This window comes from Eubalaena glacialis, chromosome 17 (genome assembly GCF_028564815.1).
Source record: "Eubalaena glacialis isolate mEubGla1 chromosome 17, mEubGla1.1.hap2.+ XY, whole genome shotgun sequence".
Taxonomy (NCBI): Eukaryota; Metazoa; Chordata; class Mammalia; order Artiodactyla; family Balaenidae; genus Eubalaena; species Eubalaena glacialis.
In genome coordinates this window covers 46250558-46268664 of record NC_083732.1, presented here as the reverse complement: position 1 = coordinate 46268664, position 18107 = coordinate 46250558, and the positions used below count along the sequence as shown (strand labels likewise).

The 18107-nt window shown below is 40.0% G+C and overlaps 1 protein-coding gene across 3 annotated transcripts; it reads left to right on the top strand.

Moving 5' to 3' along the window:
* The first annotated feature begins 10394 nt into the window (after positions 1–10394).
* Positions 10395–18107, top strand: RBM12B (RNA binding motif protein 12B). Of its 3 annotated transcripts, none has more exons than XM_061171778.1 (3): positions 10463–10542; positions 13923–13969; positions 14547–18107. In XM_061171778.1, exon 3 carries the CDS (start codon positions 14575–14577, stop codon positions 17557–17559), a length of 2985 nt encoding a protein of 994 aa, XP_061027761.1. In that variant the 5' UTR covers positions 10463–10542; positions 13923–13969; positions 14547–14574; the 3' UTR covers positions 17560–18107. The 3 variants fall into 3 exon arrangements, with proteins under 3 accessions (XP_061027760.1, XP_061027761.1, XP_061027762.1); XM_061171779.1 differs by having other exon boundaries at positions 10465–10774; XM_061171777.1 differs by lacking the exon at positions 13923–13969 and having other exon boundaries at positions 10395–10542.

Genomic DNA, 18107 nt, shown 5'->3' with positions numbered 1-18107 from the left:
AAGAAAGATGAATGAAGCCATCAATAAATCTTGGGCTAGGGATCAGAGAAATTGAGCAAGGTCAGTTTTCTAAGTAAAGAACATAGGTAAAAGTAAGAAATATTTTGAAAAGGTAGAGTGGATAATTGGAAGGGAAATCATTTAGAGTTGAAAATTGGCAGCAAGTCTAGATCTTACCTGCAAAAAGGCTAGATCACGTTGGAGTGGGAGCATCTAGAGGATAGGCTAGGAAAGTCCTAGGGTCAAAGTGAACAGTTTATGGAGAGGACAAGTATAGTTTGGTTATGTTGAACGAGTTGCTTACTCAGGTAGAGAGGTATAACAGAAATGGATGTGGAGGTCTAGGGCTTGATGAAGAGTTTGGAGCTGGAAATGGGAATCATCTTGAGTGTTCCAAAGACTATTGTGTTTTTGAATCCCTAAACTGAGTTAAGAGAGGCATAATCGCCCGGAAAGAGAGCCCTATGGGAAGTCAGAGGGCATCTCATCTTTGGTGGGGAGTTCAATCATTTTTCAAACATTTATTGAGCACTTCTATGAGTAGACACTTGTTAGGGACAAGAGCTATCCCTGGCGCTTTCCCTCAGGGGCTTCATAGAAAGAAATACATAGAAACAAATCATTAAAATATTTTGAGATAACTGCTCTAATTGAGACTGTGCAACTTGAAGATGGGATTACCCCTGCCTTGGTGGGTAGGAGGGAGATCAGTGAAGAAGTCACAGAGGAGGAGACACTGTAGGACAGGACAGGTAGCGGGACCAGCAGAACAGACCCAGAAGCATGAGTGAGCAGGCACACCAGTGAATGACACATATCTCAGTATCCCTGAGGTGTGGGGTGTGTATGGTCAGTGGCAGGAGATGAGGCTGGAAAAGTAGGAAGAAATACAAATGAATGTTCTTGAAGGCCTGTTATTTGCCTACCACTGTTGATCAGATTTGCGTTTTAGAAAATATTCTAGAAAAGAGGTATATGGAAACCTCTAGAGGTAGAGACCACTTGGGAAGCTAAAGCAGAAATCTAGGGTCTAAATAGGGCAGGGGAAGAAGGGAGAGGCAGGAGAAGATAAATGAAAGAGCTGTTTAGGAGGAAGAATTGTGAGAATTTTATGACTTGGATAGAGGAAGTAAACAGGAATAAGGATCATCCCCAGGTTTTCTGATCTGGGTGGCTGAGTGGACTGTGACATTAAAGGAACATAGAAAATACTTGGGGCAGATAAAGGCTTCTTATTGAATAAAGAAAAACATTTAAAGGTAGAAATTCAACTTATAGGAATTATCTAATATGTTGGTGGGAGTTAAGACCATGGATAATAATTGAAATAATTGATATTAATTTCTTGCTTTCAATGTGTCAGGCACTGAAATATCTCATATGATCCTAAATTGGGACCATTATCATCACCTTTACTTTACAGATGAGAAAACCAAGGCTCAGAAAGCATCTATGACTTCCTAGGGTCACACTCAGATCATGATTCTAACCCTGGCAATTTGAGAGGATTTGAGAGGATTGTTGATTGTTTACTGGTGCTCTTGAATCCCTGGATGTGCTTTCCTGGGCATTAACAAATAAAAGGGAAAGGTAAGTGAGTCCATGAGGGGGTTAATGAATTAAAATACTACAAAGAACATGAAGGCTAAATTCAAAGTGCAGAAATGGAGGTTGTGGTCAAAAGGGGAATTAGGTCAAAATCCTACAATTGGGGCCTTTTGTGTGGTGAGTCTTGCACTCTTTCCGAATCTCCAGATTCTTAGATATAAACAACTAGATATAAACAACTGCTGCATTGTATTCAGTATGTTCCAAACTGAACTTGGCTTCCATGATGGAACACTCTCCTGGTTTTCCTCCAGGTTATTCCTAGAATAAACTTTCTGGTTATTCCTGCTCTCCATCCTTTGTAGGCCCAGACTCCTTTACTTGGCTATTAAATGTGGAATCCCTGAGGGCTCACTCCTAGACTTTTCACTCTTCTCATTCTTTGGTTTTCCTCCTAGGGAAAGTCATGTCCATGACTTCAATGACCATTTTTTGTAGATGACTCACATATATATGTATAACCAGACCAAATAATTTTTCTGAGCTCTGAATCAGTATTTCCACTGTTTTCTTGAAAAACTCCATTTGGGTGGAATGGAGTATCTTTAAATCCAGGTGTCCAAAAACAGCTCATGATCTCCATGCCTTCTCCCACCCCCAAACTTGCTCTCTTCTAGTGTCCTCTATCTCAGTTAATGGCAACATCATCCAAACTGTAATAAAGGCCAAAACTCTAGGAGTAACTTTTGATGCTTTCCTTCCCTTCAACTTCCCATTTCAGTCCATTAGCAAGATTTCTTGATTTTTATCTTCTAAATATCTCTTGACTTTATTGCCCAAATATCCCTTGAATTCTTTTACTTTTCTTAATCTCTGCCATCACTGCCACCCTAAATACAACCTCCCCCCCACCCCCTTAATTACTGCAATGGCCTGTTTTAAACTTAATTTTTTAGCTGTAGGCATTATCAGTTGTCTGCCTGCTATGGAAGATGAAAATTTGCTTTTTATCACATTTTCTGAACCTCTCCATCTTTTTAATATATTTATTTTAAATTTTCAGTTAGAGTAGTAATCACTTTTACATTACTATGACTACTTAAATGCTGTTCACATCTGAGTCATGTACCGTACCACAATTTTTATCTTTCTCTTATTTGAGTAAGTGTCTTCTTTGCTTCTTTAGTTATCATGTGCTATCATTAAAAAAAATCCTCAATTCTTCCTCAGAACTATGAATCTCCTTTCAATATATTTAGCACATTTACTATGGGCCAGGTTCTCCTCCAAGTGGTTTTAATCCTCACAGTAGCCCTTTGAAGTAGATACTGTTATCCCCCATTTATAGATGAGGAAATTTAGGAACAGAGAGAGCCAATAAGAACTTGTATTAGGATCCAGGCATCTATGTTCTTTTTCTTTTCTTATTTTTTTAGGAAAATATTTTATTTTATCTATTTAGTTTTATTGAGGCACAACCGACATGTAACATTAGTTTCAGGTGTACAACATAATGATTCAATATTTGTATATATTGCAAAATGATCACCACAATAAGTCTGGTCAACATCTGTCACCACACATAGTTAAAAATTCTTTTTCTTGTGATGAGAAATTTAAAGATCTGCTCTCTTAGCAACTTTCAAATATACAATACAGTATTATTAACTATATTCACAATGCTGTACATTACATTCCCATGACTTATTTATTTTATAACTGGAAGTTTGTACCTTTTGACACCCTCCACCCATTTTGCTCACCCCCTGCCTCTGGCAACCACCAATCTGTTCTCTGTATCTATGAGTTTGGCTTTTTTTGTTTTTAAAGATTCCACACATAAATGAGATCATATGATCATATGGTATTTGTCTTTCTCTGTCTGACTTATCACTTACTATAACGCCCTTAAGTTCCATCCATGTTATTGCAAATGGCAAGATTTCATTCTTTTTTGTGGCTGAATAATATTCCACTGTGTGTGTGTGTGTGTGTGTGTGTGTGTGTGTGTGTGTATATATGTATCTTGCAACTTCTTTATCCATTCATCCATTGATGGATGCTTAGGTTGTTTTCATATCTTGGCTATTATAAATAATGCTACAGTGAACATGGGGGTGCATATATCTTTTTGAGTTAGTATTTTCATTTTCTTCAGATAAAACCCAGAAGTGGAATTGCTAGATCATATGATAGTTTTATTTTTAATTTTTTAGGAACCTTCATACTGTTTTCCATAATGGCTCACCAATTTACATTTCCACCAAGAGTGCACAAGGGTTTCCTTTTCTCTATATGCTGGCCAATACTTATTTCTTGTCTTTTTGATAATAACCATTCTAACAGGTGTGAGGTGTTATCCCATTGTGGTTTTGATTTGGATTTCCTGAGCGGTTAGTGATGTTGAGCTCCATTTCACATGCCTGTTGGCCATCTGTATGTCTTCTTTGGATAAATGTCTATTCAGATCTTATGCCCCTTTTAAAATTGGATTTTTGGGGGGTTTTGCTACTGAATTGTAAGAGTGATTTATATATTTCAGATAGTTACTCTTATTAGATATATGATTTGCAAATATTTTCTCCTATTTGGTAGGTTGCCATTTTATTTTATTGATAGTTTCCTTTGCTGTGCAGAAGACTCTTTAGTTTGATGTAGTCCCACTGGTTTATTTTTGTTTTTGTTGCCTCAGGCATGCATGTTCTTAACCACTATATTATATGATCTCTCCTCAAGGGAGTAAACCAAGATTGAAGGGAATATGTACTCTGTTAAGCTGGAAGAGGAAAAGAGAGATCTCAGGCTTAGTGGATTGTATATCCTCTTATTTCCTGGTTTACTTCTTTCTTTGGGCAGAGCACATACTTCAGCAGCTTCCTGAGAGGGTTCATAAGACGGAAATTTTAGAGACCTTGCATATCTGAAAATGTCTTTAGTCTTCCCCCACACTTACTTAGTAGTTTCCCCCCTGTTGTGCTGATCGAATTCCCCAGAAATAATCTTCTCCCTGAAGGATTTAAGCTTGGTTACCAGTTTTAGTGGGGAAAGAGAGTGTGAGTTTCATCATTCAATTTCATCATTCACATGATGCCCTTCTTTTCTATATAGAGCCTCTGATCTCATCTGTACCCATTGTCCCTAAGTCGTACTCTCTCCAGAGAATAAACCTTCAATCTTCTGCTATAGTGGGGGAGAGACAGGTTTCTTGTACTGGAAGGAAAGAGCCTTAAGTGCATGTCTTCAGTGCTTTATGAATTGATGTTCAATCAACTCTGTTTTCACTTCCTTCCCCAGCAGAAGATATTGAGGCCTCTTAAGCCTTTGAGGACTTATTTGGTGCATATCAGGTTGCTTCTTAGCTTTTTCCACTGTCAATTCAGAATCCTCTTGGATTCACAAAATAAACGATCACCTATCCATCTGATTGCTGCTTGCAAAGTTTTATTGCTGTTGTCTCCTACCCTATCACCTTCATTCTTATCAGAACTCCTTTGAAAGTTCCCTTTCTGATATTTTATTTGGATTTCTGAAAGGAGTGAAAATAACTACAGTTCAAACTGTCACCTTAAACTGGAAGTCAAAATAACCTGTTGACCTGTCTTCATGTGCATACTCTTGCCACAGTCTAATCCATTCTCCAGACCTCAGCTGGAGTAATCTTTTGAAATGCAAGTCTAGTATGTCACCTCTCTGCTGAAAATAGTTCATTGGTTTTCCACTGGAAAGCTCAAAGTCTTTAACGTGAACCGTAACCCCCAGCAGGGTCTGACTTCTTCCTGCAGCCTTTCATTGTCCTGTGCACTCTGCCCACACTGGTCTTCTTTCAGTTCTCTGATTGCCACTGAGCCTGTGCACTTCTCTGCCTGTACCACCTCTCCTCCCTTTCCCTTCCCAGCAATTTCCCTTTACCTTGTTAATTCTTCCTTTCCTTCCAGCTCATCTGTCACTTCTCTTCCTGACTTCCATGAGCAGGCCAGGCCCTCCTATGAAATACTCTCAGAGGAACATGTATTTCCCTTTTACAGCTCTTATCCCTGTCGTAAATTTACATTCAGTTGAATAATTCTTTCACTAGTTTCCTCTCTTCTCCTGAACTATAGTCTTCACGAGAGTAAATACCATGTCCATTTTTGTTCACCATTGTCTCCTGGAGTTGTGTGTAATACATTATAAGCATTTAATACACATTTGTTGAAATGGAAAAGATCAAAACTTGCTTCATTCCCTCATTCTCTAGTTTATTGTCATCTTCCAAACTCTAAGGGGAGCTCAATGCTCTCTTCCCTCATTTCATCTCTGGGAAGGGAGCAGAGGACCAGTGTGGGTTAGACCTAGACCACGAGGCCTCTGGACATAGTCCTTACGGACAGAATGTTTTGGTGTCCACATGGCATGGTGTCAAGCAGAGTACAATGCACCAATTATCGATCCTGGGGAAAACTCCAAACACTTCTGCCCATTGCATCTTGGTATTGATTGGAATTTCAAAAAAAAAAAATACAATGCAGTCAAGCCCTGGATGGGACAGCACTTTACTTACATAGAGAAGAGGCACAGCAAGCTCAGCTTCAATAGTGGGCATCGGCACCCCATAGCTAGCGGGTCTCTCCCTGCTGCTGACACAGGGTAATTAGCCTAGGCGCTGCACCCATTCATGCTGCAGTGAAAGGAATCCTGTTCCTTCCCCTTAGAGGACAGTCATAACAGTGGGGTTGGTCAGGTACCATATGATGCACATGCTTTAATCAGAGACAAAAGAGTACTCATTGAGATTGAAACAAGGAAACATATTCCCACACAAGGTAATAAACCAGGCACAGTCTGTGTGGGCTCCTTAACCCTTGGTAAGGAAGTGTTCCAGACCCAAGGTCCATTCTTATGCAGCTGAGTGGGGGCTCCATGAGACTGCCTTTTCCAATGCAAGGTCTTCTGGATTCTCTCTCTCTTTTTTTTTTTTTTTCATTTTCTCCATTTGTTCTCTCTTCAGAATTTCTCTGTAGATTCTTAGGTCTTCCTCTTGCTTCTTCCTTTTGTTTTATGTTCCTGGGACTGGACGGAACACAGGGAAAGGAAGCCTAAGCAGAAGGAGACATCCTGTTTCACACATGGTCCTGCCTGTTCACTAGAAATAGGTTCTACAGTGAGATTTGGGGGTCAGAGCTTCATCACTGAAACCCAGAGATGTTATCCAGTACCCTTCCTGCATGCCTCCTTTTTGTTAACTATAGCATCCATAGAATATTCAGGATCTCAGTCTCCTCCATATTTCTACCATGGAGACAAGACTCTCATTTACATCAGGCAAGAAGTTATCCAAGTTAGAATGCTGCGGTCCTGTTCAATTCTAATTGACCACACATCATTCATTTGTTGATTCTGTTAAGTCTTTAGGATCTGACTTCTGTTACACACAACTGAGCAACTTCCTTTATTTAATTAGTAGTATCCATACAGTGCTCCAGTGATTCCTGGAGGTTTTGTAGATGAGCCCCTGAGAGCCACTGCAGGGGACAAACTGGAAAGGAGCATACAGGCCACCAGAGAGACATGTAAGATTTTCATGTTATATGCTTTTCCTGGTGCTTTACTATGGGTCTTTAATGTTTATATATATAAGACCATTTTATCTACACAACAACTCTACTATTGTCATCTTCATTTGATGGGTGAAGAAACTGAAGTTCAGCAACTAAAATGATACAGCTAGCAAGTGGCAGAATTAGGCTTGGAACTATGGTATTCTGATTTCTGAGCCTACCTTCTTGATTTCTACGTTATACAGTTGGCCCTTCATATCCATGGGTTTCACATTTGTGGATTCAACCAACTGCAGTTTGAAAATATTTGGGAAAAAATTCCAGAAAGTTCCAAAAAGCAAAACTTTAATTTGCCACATACTGGCAACTATTTACATAGCATTTATACTGTACTAGGTATTATAAGTAATCTAGAGGTGATTTAAAGTATACAGAAGCATGTGCATAGGTTATATGCAAAAACTATGACATTTTATATAAGGGACTTGAATATCCCTGTATTTTGGTATCTGAAGGGGTCCTGGAACTAATCCCCTGCGGATACCTAGGGACAACTGTAATGGAGTTTACTGTGTGTTAGGGACTGTTCTAAATGCTTTAGAAGCATTATTTCATTTAGTCCTCATAATGGCCCTGCATGGTGGGTACTGTTAACTTCCTCTACAAATGGAGAAGTTTAAGGATAAGGAATTTGTCCATAGTCACGAAGTGGAAGAGCTGGGATTTATACTTGAATCTGGCTGATACAAGAGCCCACGGTCTTAATCCCTATGCTCTACATGTCCTCCTGTATGTGATGACTGGCTGCACATGTGGGCTTGTCTCTTCTGCTACAGTATGAGCTTCTTGAGGAAAGAGGACCGTGATTTCTTCAGCTTTGTCTTTCAGGAGCCTTAGCAAGGTTCTGGACACACAGTCCATGCTCAATAAATACCAGTTGAATTGAATGGAAGTCAGGGTTTGCAAGAGGGACCTTGGAGTTTAGAAGATGGAGGAACTCTGAGACCAAGTGATGAAAGGCTGTTCTTGTGGATGTTGAAGAGCTAGGAAGGACAGCTGAAAACTGTCTGATACCAAAATCATGCAGGAGGGTAAGTAGTGCTGTAGTTGTGGTAACATGCTTAGTAAAGTTGACTAATTGCCCAGGCAGAGCCAAAGAATGGTCATGGCTCGGTGTGGTTACCATGTTTCAGGGTATAGTCTTCTGTTTTGCTGATCCAGAAACTTTCTTTCTGTTTTCTAAAATGATTACGTTTTCATGTTGACACACTAAAGGCTCAAGAAACTGTTCAATAACCAGAATACCATATAGGTAAACTCAATTACCTTGACTGGAATTTTCTTCTTTTGATTGTAATGGTGTAGTCATCAGAGAAAGGCAGAAGGCAGACTAGAAAAAAACAGCCATTCACTATATTGTTCTGTTTGGAGAAAATCTATGTGAATAGAAGGGGGATGGTCATCTTCGAAAAACTAGGGCAGCTGGCAATATCTGTCTAAGCCTCTCCAAGGGAAGGAGTCTGATCTAAGCACACTTGTTCAGATGAGCCTTATAGTAAGTGCTCATTACATGACAGCTGTATTTTTGTTAAGATGGGTTAGATGGGTTTCTTAGGTACCCTTAACTGAAAAACAGTTTTTGACATTAGATAACTCATGTTCTATTTTCATGCTTAGCAAACAACCCTCTCATCATTTGACTTCATATAGAGAGTGTTTACAGCCAGTAAAGTGCTGGTCAGCCTGAGTTGACCTCAGTTTCACTTTACTAGTGTTTCTTCTTGTGAATTAATATTGACAATATTGACATTTTGGAGCATTGTTTCTGTGTGCTTGTTTAAAGGGAGTCTGCCTCAGAAGATAGCATACTCTCCCTGTATAATTCAGAGCAGTGTTCTCTGGAAGCAAACCACTAGGGTTCAATTCCTGGTTAATACTACCTCTGTAACCTTGGGCAAGCTATGCAATGGCTTTATGCCTCAGTTTCTCTTATTTGTAAAATAGGAAAAATAATAGTACCTACCTCTAAAAGTAGTTGTAAGAATAAAATGAGATAATACACAGGGGCTGGCACATAATAAACTCTCAATAGATGTTAGTTTTTAAGTTCAGGTTCTTGAGCTTGCTAGGCTAGGACCAAACCCTGGAGTTTTGGAAATAATCAAGGTAAATGCTGCCTAGTCATTGAGCCTAGCTCCCTGAGGTGACAATTTCTGCTTGTCTATGGGATCACCTTGACATTTGAAACAAGTCACTAATACTTATGTAGTCTCAGATATTTACATATATTTGCTCATTCAACATTTCTGGCAACCTTAAGAGGCAGGTATTAATATTATCCCCATTTTACAGATGAGGAAACTGAGGCATAGAGAGGCTAAGTAATTTGCCCAAGTGAGTAAATGGTGGCTCACTCCGAGAACCACCTTTTATTCACTTGTTAAACTACCTCTTCTTTCTCAAAGAGAATGGGTATTTTGCAGTGAGAGAGATATTGAAAACTCATTTTTTTCTCTCATATGTAACAATGCTTTAAAGTAATAGTTTCTTAGTGAGCTTTGAATCCACCCATAAATGTATCCTGTAATTATAAAACGTGGTGGGCTGCTTTGTTACTTGCAAATAATAAAATAAAACACAAGGTTGTTCACCAGTTCTTACAAAGCAGGCACCACAGAACGTGCCTGTAACTGTGCTTTTCGCTTCCCAATTTTCAAAATTGGCTTATGTGTTCTGTTTCAAAAAACCCAAAAGTAGGAAGAACTGTATAAAGACATTTACAGACTTCATAAATGTCTCTAAAGTTGAATATGCATGCACTTATTAAGCCCCTTGGGTGTTGGCACTGTACCTGGAACATCTAAGGCTGCAACACTAACATTTTTCTGGTCTTTTGAAAGTATTTACAAAGAGGCTTTCGTTAGATGCTTAGAACACATAACTGCAGCGCTGAAAAGATGAAGAAATCGCAAAATTTTCTCCGCTTTTGCGTCTCTTTTCTTAACTCCTGGGAATCACGAACGTTTGTCCAGTGTATTTCGGCTGTTATTTACTGAAGCCTCTCACCGCAGCAACGGGTTAACCCCGAACTTTGTCTCAGAAGCTCTCTCCTATCCCTTCTTGAGGTTCCCGGCTTGGTTGGAATCTGAGCATGCGCAGGAGCTCAGCAACTTCAGGGCGAGCGAGCGCGCTTGTGGGCGCCACCTCCCTTCCCTGGACGACGGGAAGTAGGTGAGCGTCTGGGCGCGTGCGCAAACGTGGCCTGGGCGCCGGGGTGGTGGGTTGCGCCTGGAGAGCGCATGGGCAGACAAACTGTACGTCCGTTTGTCCGGACCAGAGGAGAGAGTGGGCGCCATCTTTTTCTAGGCTCACTGAGGGGTCTGCCTGTTTTGGGGAGGCTGCTGCGACGAGGAGTGCACCCCGCCCCGAGCCTTGTGGTTCCGACTCGGCAGCAGCGGTGTGTGTTTATTGCCAAGAGCGAAGCAGTTACTCCTGGGGCGCCGGGGACTGGGAGGGGTTGGCGGCTGGGACGGAAGCACAGGGAAAGGCGGGGCCGCGCCAGGAACTAGCGTAGCTTCTGTCGTTAGGGCACCCTCTTTCCTTGCTAAATACCGACTCCCCCGTCCATGTGGTGGTGTGTGTGCACTTGCCAGTCTGCTTGAGAGTGAAGATCTCGAAGGATTGCATAGGTATTTTTTATCTTTGCTATGTCATCGTAGTCAGCGGTAGCAGAAAAGCGCTGAAGGCCCGGCTCATTAGGCTTGAGGGGAGCTAAAGTGTTTCGGTTAGATTTGGGGACAGTTCACGCTTTGGCGAGTTAGGGCGGAATGTTTGCCCTTGGGACGGTGTAACGGAAAGGCACGGAGGTTGGGCGGTCCAGGTTAATATGAAGGCTGATTTTTGGCTGAAGGTCTGGCTACAGCATCGGATCCCACATAGCAACTTTGGCCTGGTGCGAAAGAAGGAAGCTCTGACCCCTGGGAGTATGGACAAAGGCTTTGGGCTATTAGAAGCAATGCCTTCGGATGATCCGTTTGAGGATGATGGATGTTATGGGAATTCCTGTGCCGTGTGGATTCATCTTCATTTACGGTTCCTACTGGGGACTTGGCTCTGTGTCGTCATGCCTTTAGTTTTTTATTTTAACCATCTACATTTTAAAAGGATAAAAGGCAGATCGTCATAAAGAATCATTGTGGACTGGGGTAGATTATTTTCTGCAGGGGAAACTCTTGCGTTTGTGCTTCAAATGTGCTTCATCGTAACTTTAGGTTTTAAGAAATAGTGGCAGTGTTCTCTCCCTCACCATGTCTGGAAAATGACTTGCTATTCTCTAGTTAAAATAAATGGATCTGAAATAATACCATTTAAATTTAGCCTTCCTCCCTTTTCCCTTTCAGTCTTGATGAGAAGATGCACATATCGTGGGGTTTTTTTGTGATAATGATGATTAAGTGGGATGAATCGTTGGATAAAATTAGCAAAATTATTTAAAATGAGCTTGTTAATTTCAGCGACTTGCCCTTAAATGAGCTCTTAAGGACCCACTTCCTTCTTTTCATAGGTTAGAAGTTCTAACAGATCACTGTCTTTAAACCAACACAGCCACAAAAATACTTTTGTTGCATTCATAAGTAGAAAAATTTTAAGTGTAGAGTATTTTAGGGTATTTTTGTGTTTTACTTTTTTGTGTAATGTTCTAAGAATAGAATTTCTGGGGAATTTGCTTAAGGAAATAACATGGGAACCACAGGAAAGATGCTCATTTTCAGAGCTGGTTTCTTATAGGTGGTCTCCTAGATGTGTTTTTTAGAGGGATAAATGATACATTACCTTTGTATCTCAAGGGCAGAAAAGTTTAAGCAATAGTTACATTTGTGGCAAATTAGAAGAAACATTTTATATATTCTACTTGAATTGCAATTCACGAATTTGTACTTGTGGAACTACTTAGAATATTGTTTACAAATTAGGGAGGATAAATTATAAGACATTTTTTGTATTTGGCATTATTCCGTGAAATGTTCTCAGCTTTTTCTGTAGCTATATTTCTGTTCCCTTTTGAATTTTTAAAAAAGTTTAGGAGGGACAAAATGATGTTTATTACACTGCTTTCTAAAATATTTTAAAAGCAAAAAAGGAGCTAAGTCATTTTGCATAGGAAGGAGTCTTGGAACAGTAATGTGGACAACTATTCCAGAAGCCATTTGTAGTTTTTGTTAAAATGTTGGTGTGGATGTTGGTTTGTTGAAGAAACTAAGCTTATACACATTTTTTGGCGGGGGAGGTGGGGGTGGGGTTGGGGAGACAGTGCAGATATTTTCTAATAGACTATTTTTTAGAACGGTTTTTTAGTTTCACAGTAATATTTAGTGGAAGGTACAAAGATTTCCCATATGTCCTCTGCCCCTCCCCCCACATACCATGCATATATTTTATAGTAAAACTCATTAATATTTTTAATATCAGTTTGGCATTGATAATTCAGATGTGTAAAATGTGCCAGTTAATTTCTTGCTATCCTTGTTAGTTTAGCTTGTAGTTTAAAAAGTAATCTATGGACATTTTTCAAAGGAAAATAAGCCTTGCAGACCTCAAAGAACATGTTTTCAGACACCACTTTTGTGGATGAGTGGTACTTAGGTGTAAGTACCGAATTAAAACAACCTTTATTTGCACACTAAAAACATAAACTTATAATCATTAATTTAGTAGGTGTTAAAAACTTACTTGGTTAAGACTACTTTGTTTGGGTACCTCTGAAAGTATTAGATGTAATTTCCTTAAGCAATATTAAATTGAGATTTTTCAGTTCTTAATACTGATATCCCCAAACATTCCAAATTAATATATTCTTACTATATTTTTACCTTTCTACATTGTCATTTGGGTTTCCTCGGTAGAATGCAGGATAGTTGTTTGAAATGGAATAAACTTATTAGCATAATAAGATTCTGTGTTTATCTGAACATTTTCTTTCTGGCTTAAGATGAATTTTAATAGTAGTTTTTTAGGAGTTTAAGATAAGGAGTAGCAATAGTTGAGTATAAGAGTAGTAGTAATTGAGACTTCAGATTTTAGGGATATTTTATTATTTGTCTTAATTATAGTGGAATCAGGAAATTTGGTTCCATGTTTAGAAATGTGAGGTGTATATGTAGAATGTAAAATTGTGTCCAAATGGTAGCCATTGGTTTTAGATTTATTGCTTTAAAAATTGGTTTTTGAATTTGAAACATTAGTGTTCATTGTATCATTTATTAATTTGATTTGGTCTTACGTTTTGAAAGGGAGGAGATTTGCAGGAGAGTTGGACATAATGAATTAGATGTTGGTCTTTTCATGGGTGGAAGTGAATAGAAGGTGTTTTGGGAATTTTGGGTGTTAAATTGTCATTTTACTTATAGAACAGTTTTGTTTTTTTTTTTTAAGTGGATATAAAATTCATATACAGTGAAATGCACAGACCTTAAGGATAGAATTCATTTAGCCTTGATAAATTTATACAACCATATAACCAACACTCCAATCAAAATATATAACATGTCCGTCACCTTTCCTCGTTTCACTTCCAATCAAGGACTGATTGTTAAATTTTCAGGTTTTTTGTTTCTAAATAATTTGCCAATGTCTACTTGGAATCTGTACCTTCTTTTTGCTGAAGGATGATTAATTTCCCCTCGGAACAAAGATAACCATTTTGTAATGCCCTTAGTTGTGCTTCCTTATATTGCTTCACTTTTAATAGGTAATTCTGAAGTGAATATCCTAATCTGGCGTTGTTTAAGATCAATTGCAGGGTCCAAGGATTAATTATATTTCATTTTCTTTCCACAGTTAAGTTGCTTTTACAGAATTAACAGGTCTCCAAGAAATAAAAAAAGGTAAGATATCCAGAGCTTAAGGCATTTCACAGAAGCTTGACCAAAAAAAATGCAAAGTAGAATAGTACATCTAGGTACATATGGCTTCTGTACTTTATGTCTGGTCAGTGATGCACTAGTGGTAAGCAGTTTATTATCATGAGCAGCAATTATATACTGACCATAGATGTCTTTTCTAAGTATGTAAAATTCGTTGTGGTTGGTAAAATTCTTTAATCACCAAAGCTCTCTCCCATGCTTCAGTAGAAGATATGTCTGAAAATAGTTTGGTCTTGTTGTGAAGTAGCACTTGGCAGACTTACAAAGAAGATGTGATATTTTTGATGCTCATACTGTATGGGATAGGTGATAGGAAATGTTTCTTCAAAGTATCTGGTTTATTGTATGTTTAGTTGGGAGAAAGTTTATTCCTTTTTTTTTTTTAAGAATTAGATACAGTCAATATTTTTGTGAACTCATGTCTTATTTTCATTTATAAATGCTGAAGAAGGTAGGAACCAAGTAACTATTAAGCTTAGTTTGGGATAAGGTACTTCAAAAATAAGACTTGCTATTATGTGTACCTTTCTGTCTGCAGGTCATTATTGCTGTGGTTTGAGCTCAGCATGGCTGTAGTCATCCGTTTACTGGGGCTTCCTTTTATTGCGGGGCCTGTGGATATTCGTCACTTCTTCACGGGATTGACTATTCCTGATGGAGGAGTGCATATAATTGGAGGGGAAGTTGGGGAGGCTTTTATTATTTTTGCAACAGATGAAGATGCAAGACGTGCCATAAGTCGTTCAGGAGGGTTTATCAAGGATTCATCTGTAGAGCTTTTTCTTAGTAGTAAGGCAGAAATGCAGAAGACTATAGAAATGAAAAGAACTGATCGCATGGGAAGAGAGAGACCAGGATCTGGGGCACCAGGGGTTGGCAGCTTATCTAATTTTGTTGAGGCTATTAAAGAAGAAGCAAGTAATTCTGGATATGGCTCTCCGATTAATCAAGATGCTGGGTTTCATACTAATGGTACAGGACAAGGTGATTTAAGGCCAAGAAAGACACGGCCATTGAAGGCAGAGAATCCTTACTTGTTTCTGCGAGGCTTGCCTTACTTAGTAAACGAAGATGATGTACGTGTCTTTTTCTCTGGTTTGTGTGTGGATGGAGTAATTTTCTTAAAGCATCATGATGGCCGAAATAATGGTGATGCCATAGTAAAATTTGCTTCATGTATCGATGCTTCAGGAGGTCTTAAATGTCATAGAAGTTTTATGGGCTCAAGATTTATTGAAGTAATGCAAGGCTCGGAACAACAGTGGATTGAGTTTGGAGGTAATGCAGTTAAGGAGGGTGACATTTCTATGAGGACTGAAGAACATTCTCCACCAAGAGGAATTAATGATAGACATTTTTGGAAACGATCTCATTCAAAATCTCCCAGAAGAACACGTTCTCGTTCTCCTCTTGGATTTTATGTTCACTTAAAAAATCTGTCCCTAAGTATTAACAAAAGAGATTTAAGAAATTTCTTTAGAGATACTGATCTGACTAATGAACAGATTAGGTTTTTATATAAGGATGAAAGAAGAACAAGATATGCCTTTGTGATGTTCAAGACTCTGAAAGACTATAACACTGCTCTGGGTTTACATAAGACTGTTTTACAGTATCGTCCAGTTCATATTGATCCAGTTTCTAGAAAACAGATGCTGAAGTTCATTGAATGTTATGAAAAGAAAAGACCAGCGTCAACAGAGAAAGAGAGGCTTGGACACGTTTCACAAAAATACTCTCAAGAAGGCTATTCTGGCCAGAAACTGTGCATATATATAAGAAATTTTCCATTTGATGTTACAAAAGTTGAAGTGCAGAAGTTCTTTGCAGACTTTTCTCTTGCTGAGGATGACATTTACTTGCTTTATGATGACAAAGGAGTTGGTCTAGGAGAAGCATTGGTGAAATTCAGATCAGAAGAACAGGCCGTGAAAGCTGAACGTTTAAACCGACGAAGATTCTTGGGGACAGAGGTATTGTTAAGGCTCATATCTGAGGTACAAATGCGGGAGTTTGGTGTAAATTTTTCTTCAATGTCCAGTGAGAGGATGCATGACCATTCACAGTCATGTGATAGAGATGATCATTCCCATTCATTTGACTCAAATGATCTACCATTATACTCGGTTGGCCCTTCTGAAAACTTTAGGCATCAGCAAGAGGACTTGAGGCAACTGGACAATTTCAAGCATCCCCAGGGGGATTTCCGACCTCCTGAAAGGCGCCCTCCAGAAGACTTTAGGCATTCCCCAGAGGATTTCAGGCACTCCCCTGAAGACTTCAGGCGCCTTCGGGAGGAACACTTCAGGCGGCCTCCTGAGGAGGACTTCAGGCGCCCTTGGGAAGAGGACTTCAGACACTCTCCGGAGGAGGATTTCAGGCGCTCTCGGGAGGAGGACTGGAGGCGGCCACCGGAGGAGGATTTCAGGCGGCCTCCCAAGGAAGACTTCAGGAGACCCCCTGAGGAGGACTGGAGGCGGCCCCCCCAGGGAGACTTCAGGAGGCCACCTGAGGAGGATTGGAGACGGCCTCCTGAGGAGGACTTCAGACGGCTTCCCCCGGGGGAATGGAGGCGACCACCTGAGGAAGACTTCCGGCGGCCCCCTGAGGAGGATTTCAGGCGACTTCCAGAGGAAGACTTCCGGCGACCTCCTGAGGAGGACTTCAGGCGGCCCCACGAGGAGGACTTCAGGCGGTCTCCTGAGGAGGATTTCCGGCGTTCTCCTGAGAAGGACTTCCGGCGGCCACCCGCGGAACACTTCCGGCGGCCGCCCCCAGAGCACTTCCGGCGGCCGCCCCCGGAGCACTTCCGGCGGCCGCCTCAGGAGCATTTCCGGCGGCCGCCCCAGGAGCATTTCCGACGGCCGCCCCAGGAGCATTTCAGACGGCCGCCTCAGGAACATTTCAGGCGGCCATCCCAGGAGCATTTTAGGCGCCCCCGAGAGGAAGATTTTAGGCACCCACTGGATGAAGATTTCAGGGGCCCTCCAGATGAAGATTTTAGGCACCCTCCTGATGAGGACTTCAGGAGTCCCCAGGAGGAAGATTTTAGAAGCCCTTCTGATGAGGACTTCAGGCGGCTCCCGGAGGAAGACCTCAGGGAAGCTCCGGAGGAGGACCCTAGACTTACTGACAGTTTTAGACTTCCTGGTGAGGAGTTTAGGAGCCCCCCTGATGATTTTAGAAGTCATCGCCCTTTTGTGAATTTTGGTCGCCCAGAAGGTGGCAAGTTTGATTTTGGAAAGCGTAATATGGGAAGTTTTCCTGAGGGGAGATTTATGCCTGATCCAAAATTAAATTGTAATTCAGGTAGAGTAACACCCATTAAGATAATGAATCTTCCATTTAAAGCTAATGTTAATGAAATTCTAGACTTTTTCCATGGTTACAGAATCATACCTGATTCAGTTTCAATACAGTATAACGAGCAAGGATTACCTACAGGGGAAGCCATTGTTGCCATGATAAACTACAATGAAGCTATGGCTGCTATTAAAGATCTGAATGATAGGCCAGTTGGCCCCCGCAAAGTTAAGTTAATTTTGCTCTAGAGAGCATTTCTAAATTCAGAATTACCTCCCCACAGTGTTGATGCAGTAAAATGCATTTTTTTAAGTGTTTATTTTTAACTAATGAAACATTTTAATTTTGACCTGTGAATAGAACAAATGTAAATAGTAGAATGTGAATCTGGTTTTCTTTTGCTTGCAAATTGTCGTTCACTTTTTCTAACTTAAAAATATATATGCCTTTTTTTTTGACCAGTGGGGGAGAAAACTAATTCCCTGAGTGCATTAATTTTTGTTGATGTCATGGGTAAACGACAAGACTTGTATAGTAGAACTGTATTTGGGGAAGATAAGTTTTATATTCACTTTTGTTTCCATTCTGTAGTCTACATCTTTTTACTCAAACTGTATAAGGAAATGGTCAGTGACTGATTGTTCAGGGTTAGCATTTTCATTGCTAACTGCCTGCAGAATTAATGCCCTCTTCCTCGTCTGAGATATTACTGTGTTAAGCCTCCCCTTAATCATAAATAGTTCAAAATTGACAGACTGTGAACTTGAAGTTTACTTATGTAAAAAGCTTAGGAAAT